At 47.4% G+C, this 11,098-nt stretch overlaps 1 protein-coding gene across 1 annotated transcript; it reads right to left on the bottom strand.

Moving 5' to 3' along the window:
* Positions 1–281: 281 nt before the first annotated feature.
* Positions 282–9,340, bottom strand: LOC103817867 (cytochrome P450 2W1). The gene is made up of 9 exons (XM_018915899.3): positions 8,918–9,340; positions 6,982–7,144; positions 5,007–5,156; positions 4,758–4,915; positions 4,171–4,344; positions 3,038–3,179; positions 2,461–2,645; positions 1,837–1,978; positions 282–1,229 (listed from the first exon to the last, which is right to left on the bottom strand). Exons 1-9 carry the CDS (start codon positions 9,113–9,115, stop codon positions 1,039–1,041), a joined length of 1,503 nt encoding a protein of 500 aa, XP_018771444.1. The 5' UTR covers positions 9,116–9,340; the 3' UTR covers positions 282–1,038.
* Between the last annotated feature and the right edge of the window lie 1,758 nt (positions 9,341–11,098).

Genomic DNA, 11,098 nt, shown 5'->3' with positions numbered 1-11,098 from the left:
GCATGTAAGAGTGAGATAGAGACAACAGCCAGGCTGAGCTGCAGAGGAAAGGAAGCCAACCAAAACCAGCTCTCCTTTAATCCCTGATCCCCATTCTCTGTGCCTGTGTGTGTGCAAAACAAGCACTGTGAAATGGGACTGCTTTTGCAGGGGAATTGCATGGCTGGTTCCAAAGCATCCCAAGCACAGAATGACTGCTGGTGTAGGGTAACATTAACCAGGATATCTGAAGAGAGGGGATGCTCTTTGCTGCTGTTTAACAAGGTCAGGAAGGACAGAGATGTGTAAAACTAGCAGTGGGTGTAGTTTATTTTTGTATCATTAGCCCTTTATGACCGGATGCTGGTGCAAATCTCATGTGGCCTCATGATTCAAATTGCAAACTTAGGAGTGCAGCTCCTGTTTTGTTCCAACTGGGGAGCAGTGTTGAGCTTGATTGCAGCACTTGTTTCTCTGAACAGGTTTGCAGCCTCTGGGGCATCTTCCAGGATACTGTTCCCAGGCAGAAATTATTTAGTCCTCAAATCACATGGACCCAGCACTTTTTTCACTCTTGGTGTTTGGCTTGGCTGCCGGCTGGGTGAAATCCTGGAAGGATTTTGCTGTGAGCTGTGGAAAAGCTCAGGAGGTGTCTGTGGATGTCTCAAGCCTGTGACCCATGGTGTCTCTCTGTGGCTTCCAGCAAACTGTTGGTTGTTCTTCCTCAGGATTCCAGGTAGATTTCTGTGACATGGTGAACCTTGGGAGCCAGGGTGTTCCCCTGCTGCTCATGGGCTGCATCCCCTCCACCAGAGCAGCAGCTTGGTCCCTTCACCAGCTCCATGCATGTCTTGAGAAGCGGGGTGTGATGGCCAGCACCATGGCTTGTGTTTGCATCTCCCCCAGGGCACAGGAGCAAAGAGCAGCCCTGGGGGGGATGGAGCAGTGGAGGGGGTGGATGGAGGCAGTGGGAAGGGGATGAGGTGTGGCAGGGTGGGGGGATGGCGAGTTTGAGCAAAGTTGGGGTCTTGGACCCCAAATCCCTGGGACAAGCCGTGGTTATTCCCTCAGGACAGCACAGGTTGCCTGAGGCTGAGGCCTCAATGTGAAAGTCGTCTGGGGGACGGTGAGGTCCAAGTCAGACTCTGAAACTCCTGGCTGGGGTCGGAAAGTGAACGTTTGGAGCAGCCCTACAAAGAAGACAAACAGCTCCATCTTGGCCAGGCTTTCCCCGATGCAGTTCCGTCGCCCTGTGGGTGAAAGCAGAGTGTTCACCTCATGGGAGAATCCAGCTGGAATGTTTGCCATGGACAGGTTAGTGTCTGAGATGTTGCAATGGGAGCAGGAGGGAAACCTTGAAATGCACTACAGCATTTTGGAGTAGAGGGGCCTGTGTTTCTGAAGGTTCCTGCCTGGTTTCTCTTGTCACAGGCTACAGCCATCTTGCAGGGTTAATGCACATTTATGGTGTGCCCTCTCCTCTCCTTAGCTCTTCCAAACCTCTCAGCATCTTTAACCCTTTCTTTTGGAAAGCAGCCTGATAGAAGAATGCCACCTCCTTCCAAAGTGGAATAGTTTGAAACTCACTTTTCCCATGGGATTTATCCTGATATACTACTTTTAGATAAAAGTGTGCTTCTTTTTACTACCCTTCTTTGTGCTATATTTAGCAGAGGGAGAGCTGTGCTCTGAGAGCAGCCATTTGCCCACATGCAGAGCAATTGATTCCATTCAGTTTTCTGGTTGCTTATTGACTGAGTTAAGGGCAGTGTTTAGACATGAAGACTCACTGGTGTGCATTGTAATGAAGTGGCCCTGCCACAGCCCCAGCTCTGTGCAGGTCAGCCCTTTAGTTACCTGTGGAGAAAGGCAGGAAAGCTCCTTTCTTTACAAAATTCCCTTCAGCATCGAGAAAGTGGTTGGGGTTGAACTGATGTGGTGTCTCCCATTGTGTCTTATCCAGCAGCACTGAGGTAAGGGATGGGATTACAATTATACCCTGGAAGAAAAGTACACAGAGGCACAAAAGATTGCCAAGTGCTGTTTTGCTTCATTTTCTCACACAGACTTTGGTGTCCCAGATTTGCTCCACCTGGGCTAGGTGGAGACCATGAGGGGTTTATCCCATCATCCAGCAGAGAGACATCAGTGAGATTTTCCCACTAGTGTCAAGGACTGAAGCCAAACCCCACAGGGTGCTGTGAAAACCTCAAGTGGAAGGTAAGATCCTGCAGTTCTCTGGCAGATACTTCACTGTGCAGATGGCAGCAAGGAGGTAAACCAGGGCTGCTCATGGAGTGAGGAAGTCCTGAGCATGAGAGAGACTGGATTGAGTCCTATGACAACTCTGGGCTCGGTATAGAAACCCTTCTGGGGATGGTTTTGGACTCTGTTGTGTAATTCCCTCTAAGAAACCATTCTCCAGTGGCTCTGGTGAATCTGGGGAGGGTTTTGTGTTCCTGGGAGGCAGCAGATACCTACCTTGGGAAGGAAGTAGCCCCTGAAGTGGGTGTCAACAGCAGTGCAGCGGGGCACGTGTGGCAGGAGGGTGATGAACCTCTGCACCTCGTGCAGCACCGCGTTGGTGTAGGGCATCTTCCTCCTGTCCTCGTACGTGGCCCAGCTCCCAGCTTTGACTGTTCTCCCAATCTCCTCCTGGACCTTTTCTGGAAGGAACAAATAAAAGGGATGTGTCCTAGCAAGGAAGCCAACTCCCTCCTTGGATTTGGTTTAGGGGAAAAAAAGAATGTTTCTCCAGAGTTTGGAGAGAGAGAGGATTCTTAAAGCAGCAGCGTGGGTTTCCCTGTGTTTAATTCAGGCATGTGGGCGGGTTCTTTCTGCGGCATCATACTCTGATCTCCACTCATCCTCTCTCCTAGCAAGTCAAAAGGGCTATTTTATTGTGACTTTGATCAGCACCTAGTTACATTAGCAGTTTATCACAGAGGAGAGCTAGGAGTCAGCTCTTCAGGCAAAAGAGCTGCTGTGGATCTGAGGCCAGGCCTCTTCCTTCCCCATTTCAGCCTTGCCATGGATGGGGTAAGTAAAAGCTGCTCACTTTGAATCTCTGGGTATTTCATCATGAGCAGGATGGACCACTGGAGCGTGGTGGCAATGGTCTCTGTTCCAGCCATGACCAGGTCAAGTATGGATGCCATTAAGTTGTCATCATGGAAGAGGCTGTCTTTCTTGTTCTTCTCCTTGAAAAACACAAGAGGTAAGAAAAGTTATAAAACCATCAGTCTGAGTATTCAACAAGCACAGAAAATGCTGCATAACCTACAGCACAGCTGGCTGTGGTCCTGTGTTTGTGAACTGGGTGATAAAATAGACCTGATCTTGAATGCACACTACCCACCAGAGATGGAGCACCACAGATGGAAGGTTTGGAGGGGAGTTTTGGTTCAACATCCATCTCCCCTGGAAGCAGGCTGAAACCCAGAGCCAGCTGCTGCTCACAGACTCAGCCTTGCAGGTTTGGGAAGAGCCTGGTCTCTGTCCTGAACAGGAGCAGATTCAGCTATTTCTATCTCTGAGGGACTCCTCCTGCCCAAGGCCAGGTTTGAATTCCCAACAATGCTCAAAATCACCTTTCAGGACATTCCTGTCTGGGCTTTAGAACTGTGATAACTCCTCCTCCACATAGCTGAGTAGAATACTTAGTGCCTAAGGTCAGCCTGGATCCAGCTGGAAAGAAGAAAAATCTCAGAGCCCAAATATTTTGTGTTGAATGAAACCAACAGATGTGTGAAACTGCTGAGCCTCTCCTAAGTGAGAAGCAGGACAGGGTTAGAACTTGTACTGATGATTTATCATTCCTGTTCTTTAAGGGGATCATTCATCTTGATGGAGCAACAGTATCAATGATTAATTGATTTGTTCTCATAAAAAGAAAGGCAGAGTCAGCTTTCATGTGAATTCATGCATTTTCTACTAGGAGTGAGTGGTTGGTCTCACATTATTAGTGCTACTATTTCAAGAGTGGACTGAGAGTAGCTTTTGTGTCTTAATTTTGATAGAAAAATATACCAACTGTAAGAGTCTCCCATCTGATTTAAGCACCACTGGAGTAGCAGCATGGATTTCAATAGATTTACACAACATGACTGAAATCAAAACTCAGCAACTCTTTTAGCTAGAAAATCCAAAGGAGACATTGCAAACAACCAACAGAGCTAAGCAGTCCAATACCTCTTGTTGCTTGAATATCAGTGCATCGATGTAGCTCCTCACACTGTTCTCATTGACATCCTCCCTGCTGGCCTTCATGTATTGCCTTAAAATGGCACGCACATCTTCGATTTTCTTGAGCATAATCTTGTGGGTTTTGAAAAGAAATCCAAGGAACGGGTAGAAATTGAAATACTAATGAGAAATTTAAAAAGAGAAGCATTAGGCCTGCAGAAATACCACACAGAATCACACAGAATCCCCTTGGTACATGCTGAAACACCTTTTTCCTAAGGGCCAATGAATCAGTTGAGTTTTGTCTTTAGTAGCAATATCTCAGCATCCCAGGGACTTCCCAGGCAGATTTTCAAAAGCTAAAGTACCCATAGTTCAAATCTCATTTTAGCTCCACACAGATGTTCAGGATGGGTCAAAAGGAAAATAGGTAAGGGGAATCCAGCAGCAGATTTTGGTGACCCAAGTGGCACATGGAGAACTGTCATGTTTTAGGTGTAATGATTGATTCTGAACATCTGAAAACTGCTGAAGTAAACCCTGTGGTTGGTGTGGCTCACATACAAAAACTATCTGTGGGACAGTTTACTTACGTTTAAATTTGGGGATCCCAGAAGAATCATAATTTCATCTATGAGTCTTAAGAGAGTGAGGAATGTTGGGTCCTTGTAGTCAAACCTGTCCCCAAAGAGCATGACGAAGGTGACGTTGATGGGAGCGCAGTTGAAGGAGGGCAGGCTGAAAGGTTCCCCTGCAGCGGGAGCAGGGTGGGAAAGCTGTGAGACGTGGAGCAGCTCTGACACACACGAGGCTGCACAGCCCCAGGATGGTCCCCAGCTCACCTTTGAAGGATTTGATCATCTCGATGAGGAAGTGGAGCTCCTCGAAGATTCTGCCTTCTATCATTTGTTTGCCCATGCCGAGGTTGCGCATGCTGGACACGGTGAACCTGCGCGTTGTCCTCCACAGCTCCCCGATGGAGAAGAACAGACCTGGGCAGCCCGTGAGAAATGTGCTGGGCTCAGGCACAGAGGAGCCCCCCACACCAAACCAAACAGGGCACTGGGTGAGCAGGGAGCTCCCCAGGTGTTTCTGCTGCCTTTTTCACACAGATTTAGGGACTAAAGGTATCCTAACCTCATCCCTGTATCCTCTCAGCTCCATCCTCACTGAGCTGTAGCTTGGGAAAAGCAAGCTCCCTCCCAGCCCAGTTACCCCAGTCCTCTCCTGAGTGGCAGATGGGCAGGTGTGGCTTTCAGACCAGTATGGGTTGGCTGTAGAGCTGGGGGGAGATGTTGGTTTGAGTTTGTCACAGGACATTTGTGACCCTGCTGGTTGCAAGTCTAGGGCCTCAAGCACTTTGTGTGTCTGCAGCTTCTCCCTTCATCCTATTCTAGTCATAAAGGTAATTTATCTGTGTGGCATGGGATAATTCAGTCTCCTAAACCCTAAAGTGTTTTATGGAGATTCCCAGCAATGCTGTATTTTCAGCAGTGGTGAAAATACTGACATTTTTGTGGAGGTTTCTGAGCTCATGCCACGATGATCTCTAGCACCTCCAAGCAGGGATGGGTATTTCATCCTGTCAGAGTGCTGTAAAGAAAAAGTTGGGTCGATAATCCAAAAACTATCTCAGATTGTGGTCAGTTGAAAAGCTGGATGCCATTATTTCACATCTTCATCGTGGCTGTGAGGCTTTTAAATATGTTTGCTTTTCTGTTTTAAAGCAGTGTAATTTGAATTTGGATAGCAAAATTGCTCTAAAAATGTCAGAGCAAATTTCTAATCTTTAATTTTTAATTTTTCCTTAATTTATGCAATTTAATCTGGATCATTCCTTTTCTGAGAGCATCTTCACAGTCCACAAATTGGCATTTTCTGAAGAAAAAATGTTTCATGGGAAAATCTGTGACCATTGTTGCTTAACAGCTCCTGAGAGCTTCCATCTTTGGGTCACCTCTAAGTTCCTCAGACTTGGGCTGAGAAGGTAAATGTGAAAGGACTTTTGATGCAATGCTGATATTCTCCCACAGGGGTGTTTTATATGTAAATTAGCTGTAAAAAATACCTTTTTCCTCATCGATTCCTTTTATTTCTGTAGTGATAAATTCATCTATTGATATTATGGCTGGGTAATTTAATTTCTAATTCTAATCCAAACTTCAGCCTGTGACCAACATATAAAGCTGCCTTTTGTTCTCCCAGCTAAAGCCTTACATGAACCAGAGGATGGACAAAGCAAAAAGTCCTCTGAAATAGTCAGGGGTGGAAAAACTATGGGATTGTTTGTAGGGCTGAATTTCCAGCCTTGGCCTCTTGCTTCTGTTCAGGCTGGTCAAACTGAGAACTTTTGTGGGGAGGCAAAGGTGTGGGAACTGACATGACAAAGGCAGTGGGAGAAAGGGAAAACCCTGACAGCTCCCAGCAGCCAAGCCAGGTAGTCCAAAGTCTCCTGGAAACGTGAGGAAGGTTCATAAACCAGTGGTGACAGTGAGCTGCTCACACCAACATTGCACAGAGATTAACCCCAGAGTTACCACAGTGCCTTCAAAAATCCCACTCCTCCCACCCCTCAACTCTTAGGACATGGATGGGCTGCAAGTGCATCAGCAGAAATGATGGAAAGCCAGGAGCCATTGCATGCAAGGAAAGCCAAATGTTTGCTGTCACTTGGCTGCAGAAGGGCCCAAGGGGATGTTTAAAAGCTGGGCTCCAGGGATGCACAGTTGGGCTGTGCCTCATCATCATCATCATCACCATCACAGGCACTAAGCGGCAGCGTTGTCCCTCCCATGCCCCCACTCATTGCTCTAGTACCGTTTCTGTTCTGAATTTGGTCAAATATTGGGATGGATGGTCTGTCTACAAACTCCTCTGTGTAGTTCACAAGCGCCTCTCGCACAACTTCGTACCCGGTCAGGACCACAACTTTCTGGAACCCAAAGTGCAGGGTGAAGATGGGGCCGTATTTTTCTGCAAGCTGAAAAAAAGAGGTGAGCTGTGATGGTCAGGAAGGGAGGGAGAGTGCATGAAGCAGCACCTTGTGCTGTCTGAAAGGACATTTTTCATCCTGGCATCCTGCAGGGAATGGCTGCAGAGCCACTACCTGCAGAAGGGCACCTGGGAGCCAGAGCTCATCGTGGTCAAACATGAGGCATTTTGTACAGATGCCTCGCTGGCATCTGTATGGAGTTCAGGCTTCTTGCCATGAAGGAGCCCCCAGCCCCATCAGTGCATCACTAATCTGGTTCTGCTGTTAAGGAGAAAATAAACGGAAAGCAAAAAGAAACTAAAGACTGGACCTCAAATGGCAGCTAAGGTGGGCAAACAGGAGAAAGAGAAAATAGTTCAGTGCAAATAGTGATGCTGTCACAGAGGAAAGCTTTGGTCTGATGCTCCTGATGTACTAAAGCACTCCTGCATCCTGCTACAAGAGGAGCAGTGTCTCTTTTCACAGGACAAAGGGGCACCCTCATTGCCCACCCAACAAACCCCAGTTTTTGCCAGCTGCTTTGTGCAAACACCATTTTTTGCTCTCCGTGGGGTGAGATGGAGGGATAACCCCTCTGGAGAAATCCCAAAGCCAAGGCAAACATAGGCAATACCAAGCACAGCCTAGCAAGGGACAAAAGCACGCGGAGGTAATTCCAAAGCGCTGTTCAGAGGCTGCAGCAGCGTCTGCCCAGCCCTGCTGGGTAAACTGACCCCAACCCTGACATTGCCCATAACAGCTCCAGGTGCTGGGGCCTCGCCCCATGGCAGCACAGCCCGTGTTTGCTGAGCACGGGTGTCACAGGAGCCGTGGACACCCGGCTGTGAACCCTCTGCCTGTTTGCTCACTCTCTCTGTGACCCCAGCGTGGGTCAGCCCCGAGGGAGCCATCCCCGAGGGAGCCATCCCCAAAGGAGCCAGCCCCAAGAGGCCAACCCCAAGGGAGCCATCCCTAAAGGAGCCATCCCCGAGGGAGCCATCCCCAAGGGAACCATCTCTGAGAGAACCATTCCCAAAGGAGCCATCCCCAAGGGAACCAGCCCCAAGAGAGCCATCCCTAAAGGAGCCATCCCCGAGGGAGCCATCCCCAAGGGAACCAGCCCCAAAGTAGCCATCCCCAAAAGGTGGGAATGCCCAGCAGCCCCAGGAGCAGCCTCTTCCTGCACACAGTGGGGTAAGTTTTGTTAATTACAGGTTATTGGAAGAGCTCACAGGTTATTCACTCCGTTCCTTAGCACAGCTTTCCCATCTCTCCCTTGCACTGCCATCTAGACTTCAATGCATATCCCGTTCATCAAGAGGGAAAGGGATTTTGCAGTGGAGAGTCTGGATTTGGCCCTCTCCACGGCAGTTTTGGGGTCACTGCAATGTGGAATTCCTCTTGCCAGATCTCCGGGGCATAGGGGAGGGAAGCAATTTAATTTATGTTAGTTATATCCTAATGCTTTAAAAGATTTCTGGGTGTCCAAGCTGTCAAATTAATATTTCAAATCCCACAAGCATTATAGACTTCATGTACATCACCACAATTACATGAAGAAATCCCATATTACCCAGAGGTCTTCTTTTAATGGTTGATTGCTCCTAAATTACATTGCATCAACACAGACATTGACTAGAAGAAGCCCAGAAAGATATCATAAAGCAATTTTCACACCTTTACAAGTTAGTTTGAATTAAAAAAGACAAAAAGTTCTCACTGATACATCCCAGGCAACTTTAAAATCTATGAGGGTCTGGGTTAGGGTTTTTTTTGTCCTACCTTCATTAGTGATTTATCTTGCCTTCTAAGATCCACCAAGTGCAGGTTACCAATGATCGGAAGAGGAGTTGGACCAGGAGGTAATTTAAAAGCTGAATTTTTATAGCCAGTTGAAAAATAGGCTACAGCTAATAATACTGCTGCACACAGCAGACAAACTAATGCAGGATCAGAGAGAAATGAAATTAAAAAAGACATTTTTTTTTTAGTAATAATCTGGTTTTTGGGGTTAGAAGCAATAAAAATGCAGTGGCACTGTTCAGTTTCTGCCAGCTGGCTCTCTGTTTGCTCTCTGCAATTGCTACAAGCACTCAATTCTTATTAAGGTTTGTAGAGTACCTAAATAAATACTGCATACTCCACCCTCTTTAAACACCTCAGAGAATGTGGTCTAAGCAGTTTGCAAAGCCTGTCCAGAAGTAAAGAGAGTTTCAAATTACAAACCCATGCATGTGTGTGCAAGAACATATACATGGGAAAAGGTGCTTGGCATTCCTCTATAACCTCCTCCTCCCTGAGACCTCAAGGTCCTTCATTAGCAGTACTATGACCCTCCAAGCACTCTGCTGACACAGGGAAATAAAAAGGCTCTTGGAATCCTATTAGAACCTCCAGATTCAGGCTTAGGTAGGATTTGAGGTCTCCATGTTACTAGAGAAAAATATCAGCAGTTTTACAGGAGACTTTGGCTTTCTGGATGTCAAGTGGAGATCAAAGGTTGTTAATAATGGTGAAGCCCAACCATCCCTGGGGGGTTGTAGCCCATAAACTTCTTCATAAAGTCAGCACTGAACTGCCCGGGAGGGATGTGATTTCAGACTTTGTGTCTGAGGTAGAAGACATGTAATAGCTAGCCACAGAAAATTAGCTTGGATCAAGTGATCATGAGTGGATTCATGAGTGCAACGGAAAGACAAAATTAAATTTGAAACTTCGGGGAGGACTTCATTTTGTGAGAGCAGCTTCTAAGGGATAGAGGGAAGAAGTTAACGAGGTTAATGAAACCAGCTGACCTGGCAGGCTCCAGAAGGGAAACAAGACAGGAAAATTGAATGATTTTAAGTCAAAGATACTAAACACCTGAAGCTGGCATCCCTTATCAAGGCTTAAACCTTGCTTAGAAAATAATTGAAGTTAACTGGTTGAATAGTGGTTTTCAGGAGGAAGTTTGGCATAACCAGCCAAAGGAATATGATCATTCAGGGAAGAAAGGGCTGTCTTACATGATGAGGAAGCACAAGGCTAAAGGTACATTTGTCCAAAGGTTAGATCATATAAAGGCCATTATTCAGTAAATATGGGTCCTTGGCCTTGTAAATGCAAAGAAGGCAAGGAAGGAGGTGGGTCTGATCCAGAGTGGGGCATGGTCAGCTGGGTGGCAGAGCGAGCAGCTGCTGGGCACTCACCAGAGCTGCCTGTGTGGTAAGGAGATGTTGCAGCACAACAGCCACCCAGAAGCAGGAGTAGCAAGTGTGTCGCAACATTTCTGAGATTTATTTTTTTATTAGTTTCCAAGAAATGGGCTGGAGGCAATGGTTTCCCCCAGAGCATGCCTAGGATGACTCAGCCCTGCCTACTCCATGAGCTAAGAGGCAGAGGGGCTGTAAAGGCAGGCAGGAAGGAACATGGCTGGCACAGGATGCAGAACGTGGGCACTGCCATGAGGACTTGCAATGGCACATGCTCTGTGCCTGGGCAAAATGTTTGTTCCTGCAGGGTTTTCTTGGACCAGCAGCACCCTGCAGGGCAAAAGTTACGTGTTGGTGCTGCTCTCCTGGTATTTTACTTTGCCCTGGGAGCCTCTGAACTCATAAAAAGGCCTTTTAGAAAGAGACTTAAATTATCTCTGAAAAGCCAGGGGGAGTGTATTGTGGTTTTTTTCCAAGCCAGGCTCTGAGTGCAATGCATTAAAATGACAAAGGTAAGTAAAAGTCTTGCGATGACAAGAAATTCCTGTCTCACTGATGTGTCTGGTACGTGTTTTGTGTTTCCCTCCAGAGCCGAGGTGCTACGTGCTGCCCTGCCTGAGCACACAGAGCCGAGCACAAAACACCTGCCAGGCACTGACACTGCTCTGGGTGCATTCCTGGGGCAGCCAGGCCCCTCAAGGTGCTCGTGGCCCAGTTGTCCTCCATCCCTTGTGCACTTGTGGCACTCTGCCACCGCTTGAGACTGGTGGTA

Source organism: Serinus canaria, chromosome 14 (assembly GCF_022539315.1).
Source record: "Serinus canaria isolate serCan28SL12 chromosome 14, serCan2020, whole genome shotgun sequence".
NCBI lineage: Eukaryota > Metazoa > Chordata > Aves > Passeriformes > Fringillidae > Serinus > Serinus canaria.
Note: the sequence above shows the minus strand (reverse complement) of the source record. Positions and strands in the feature narration are given on the sequence as shown.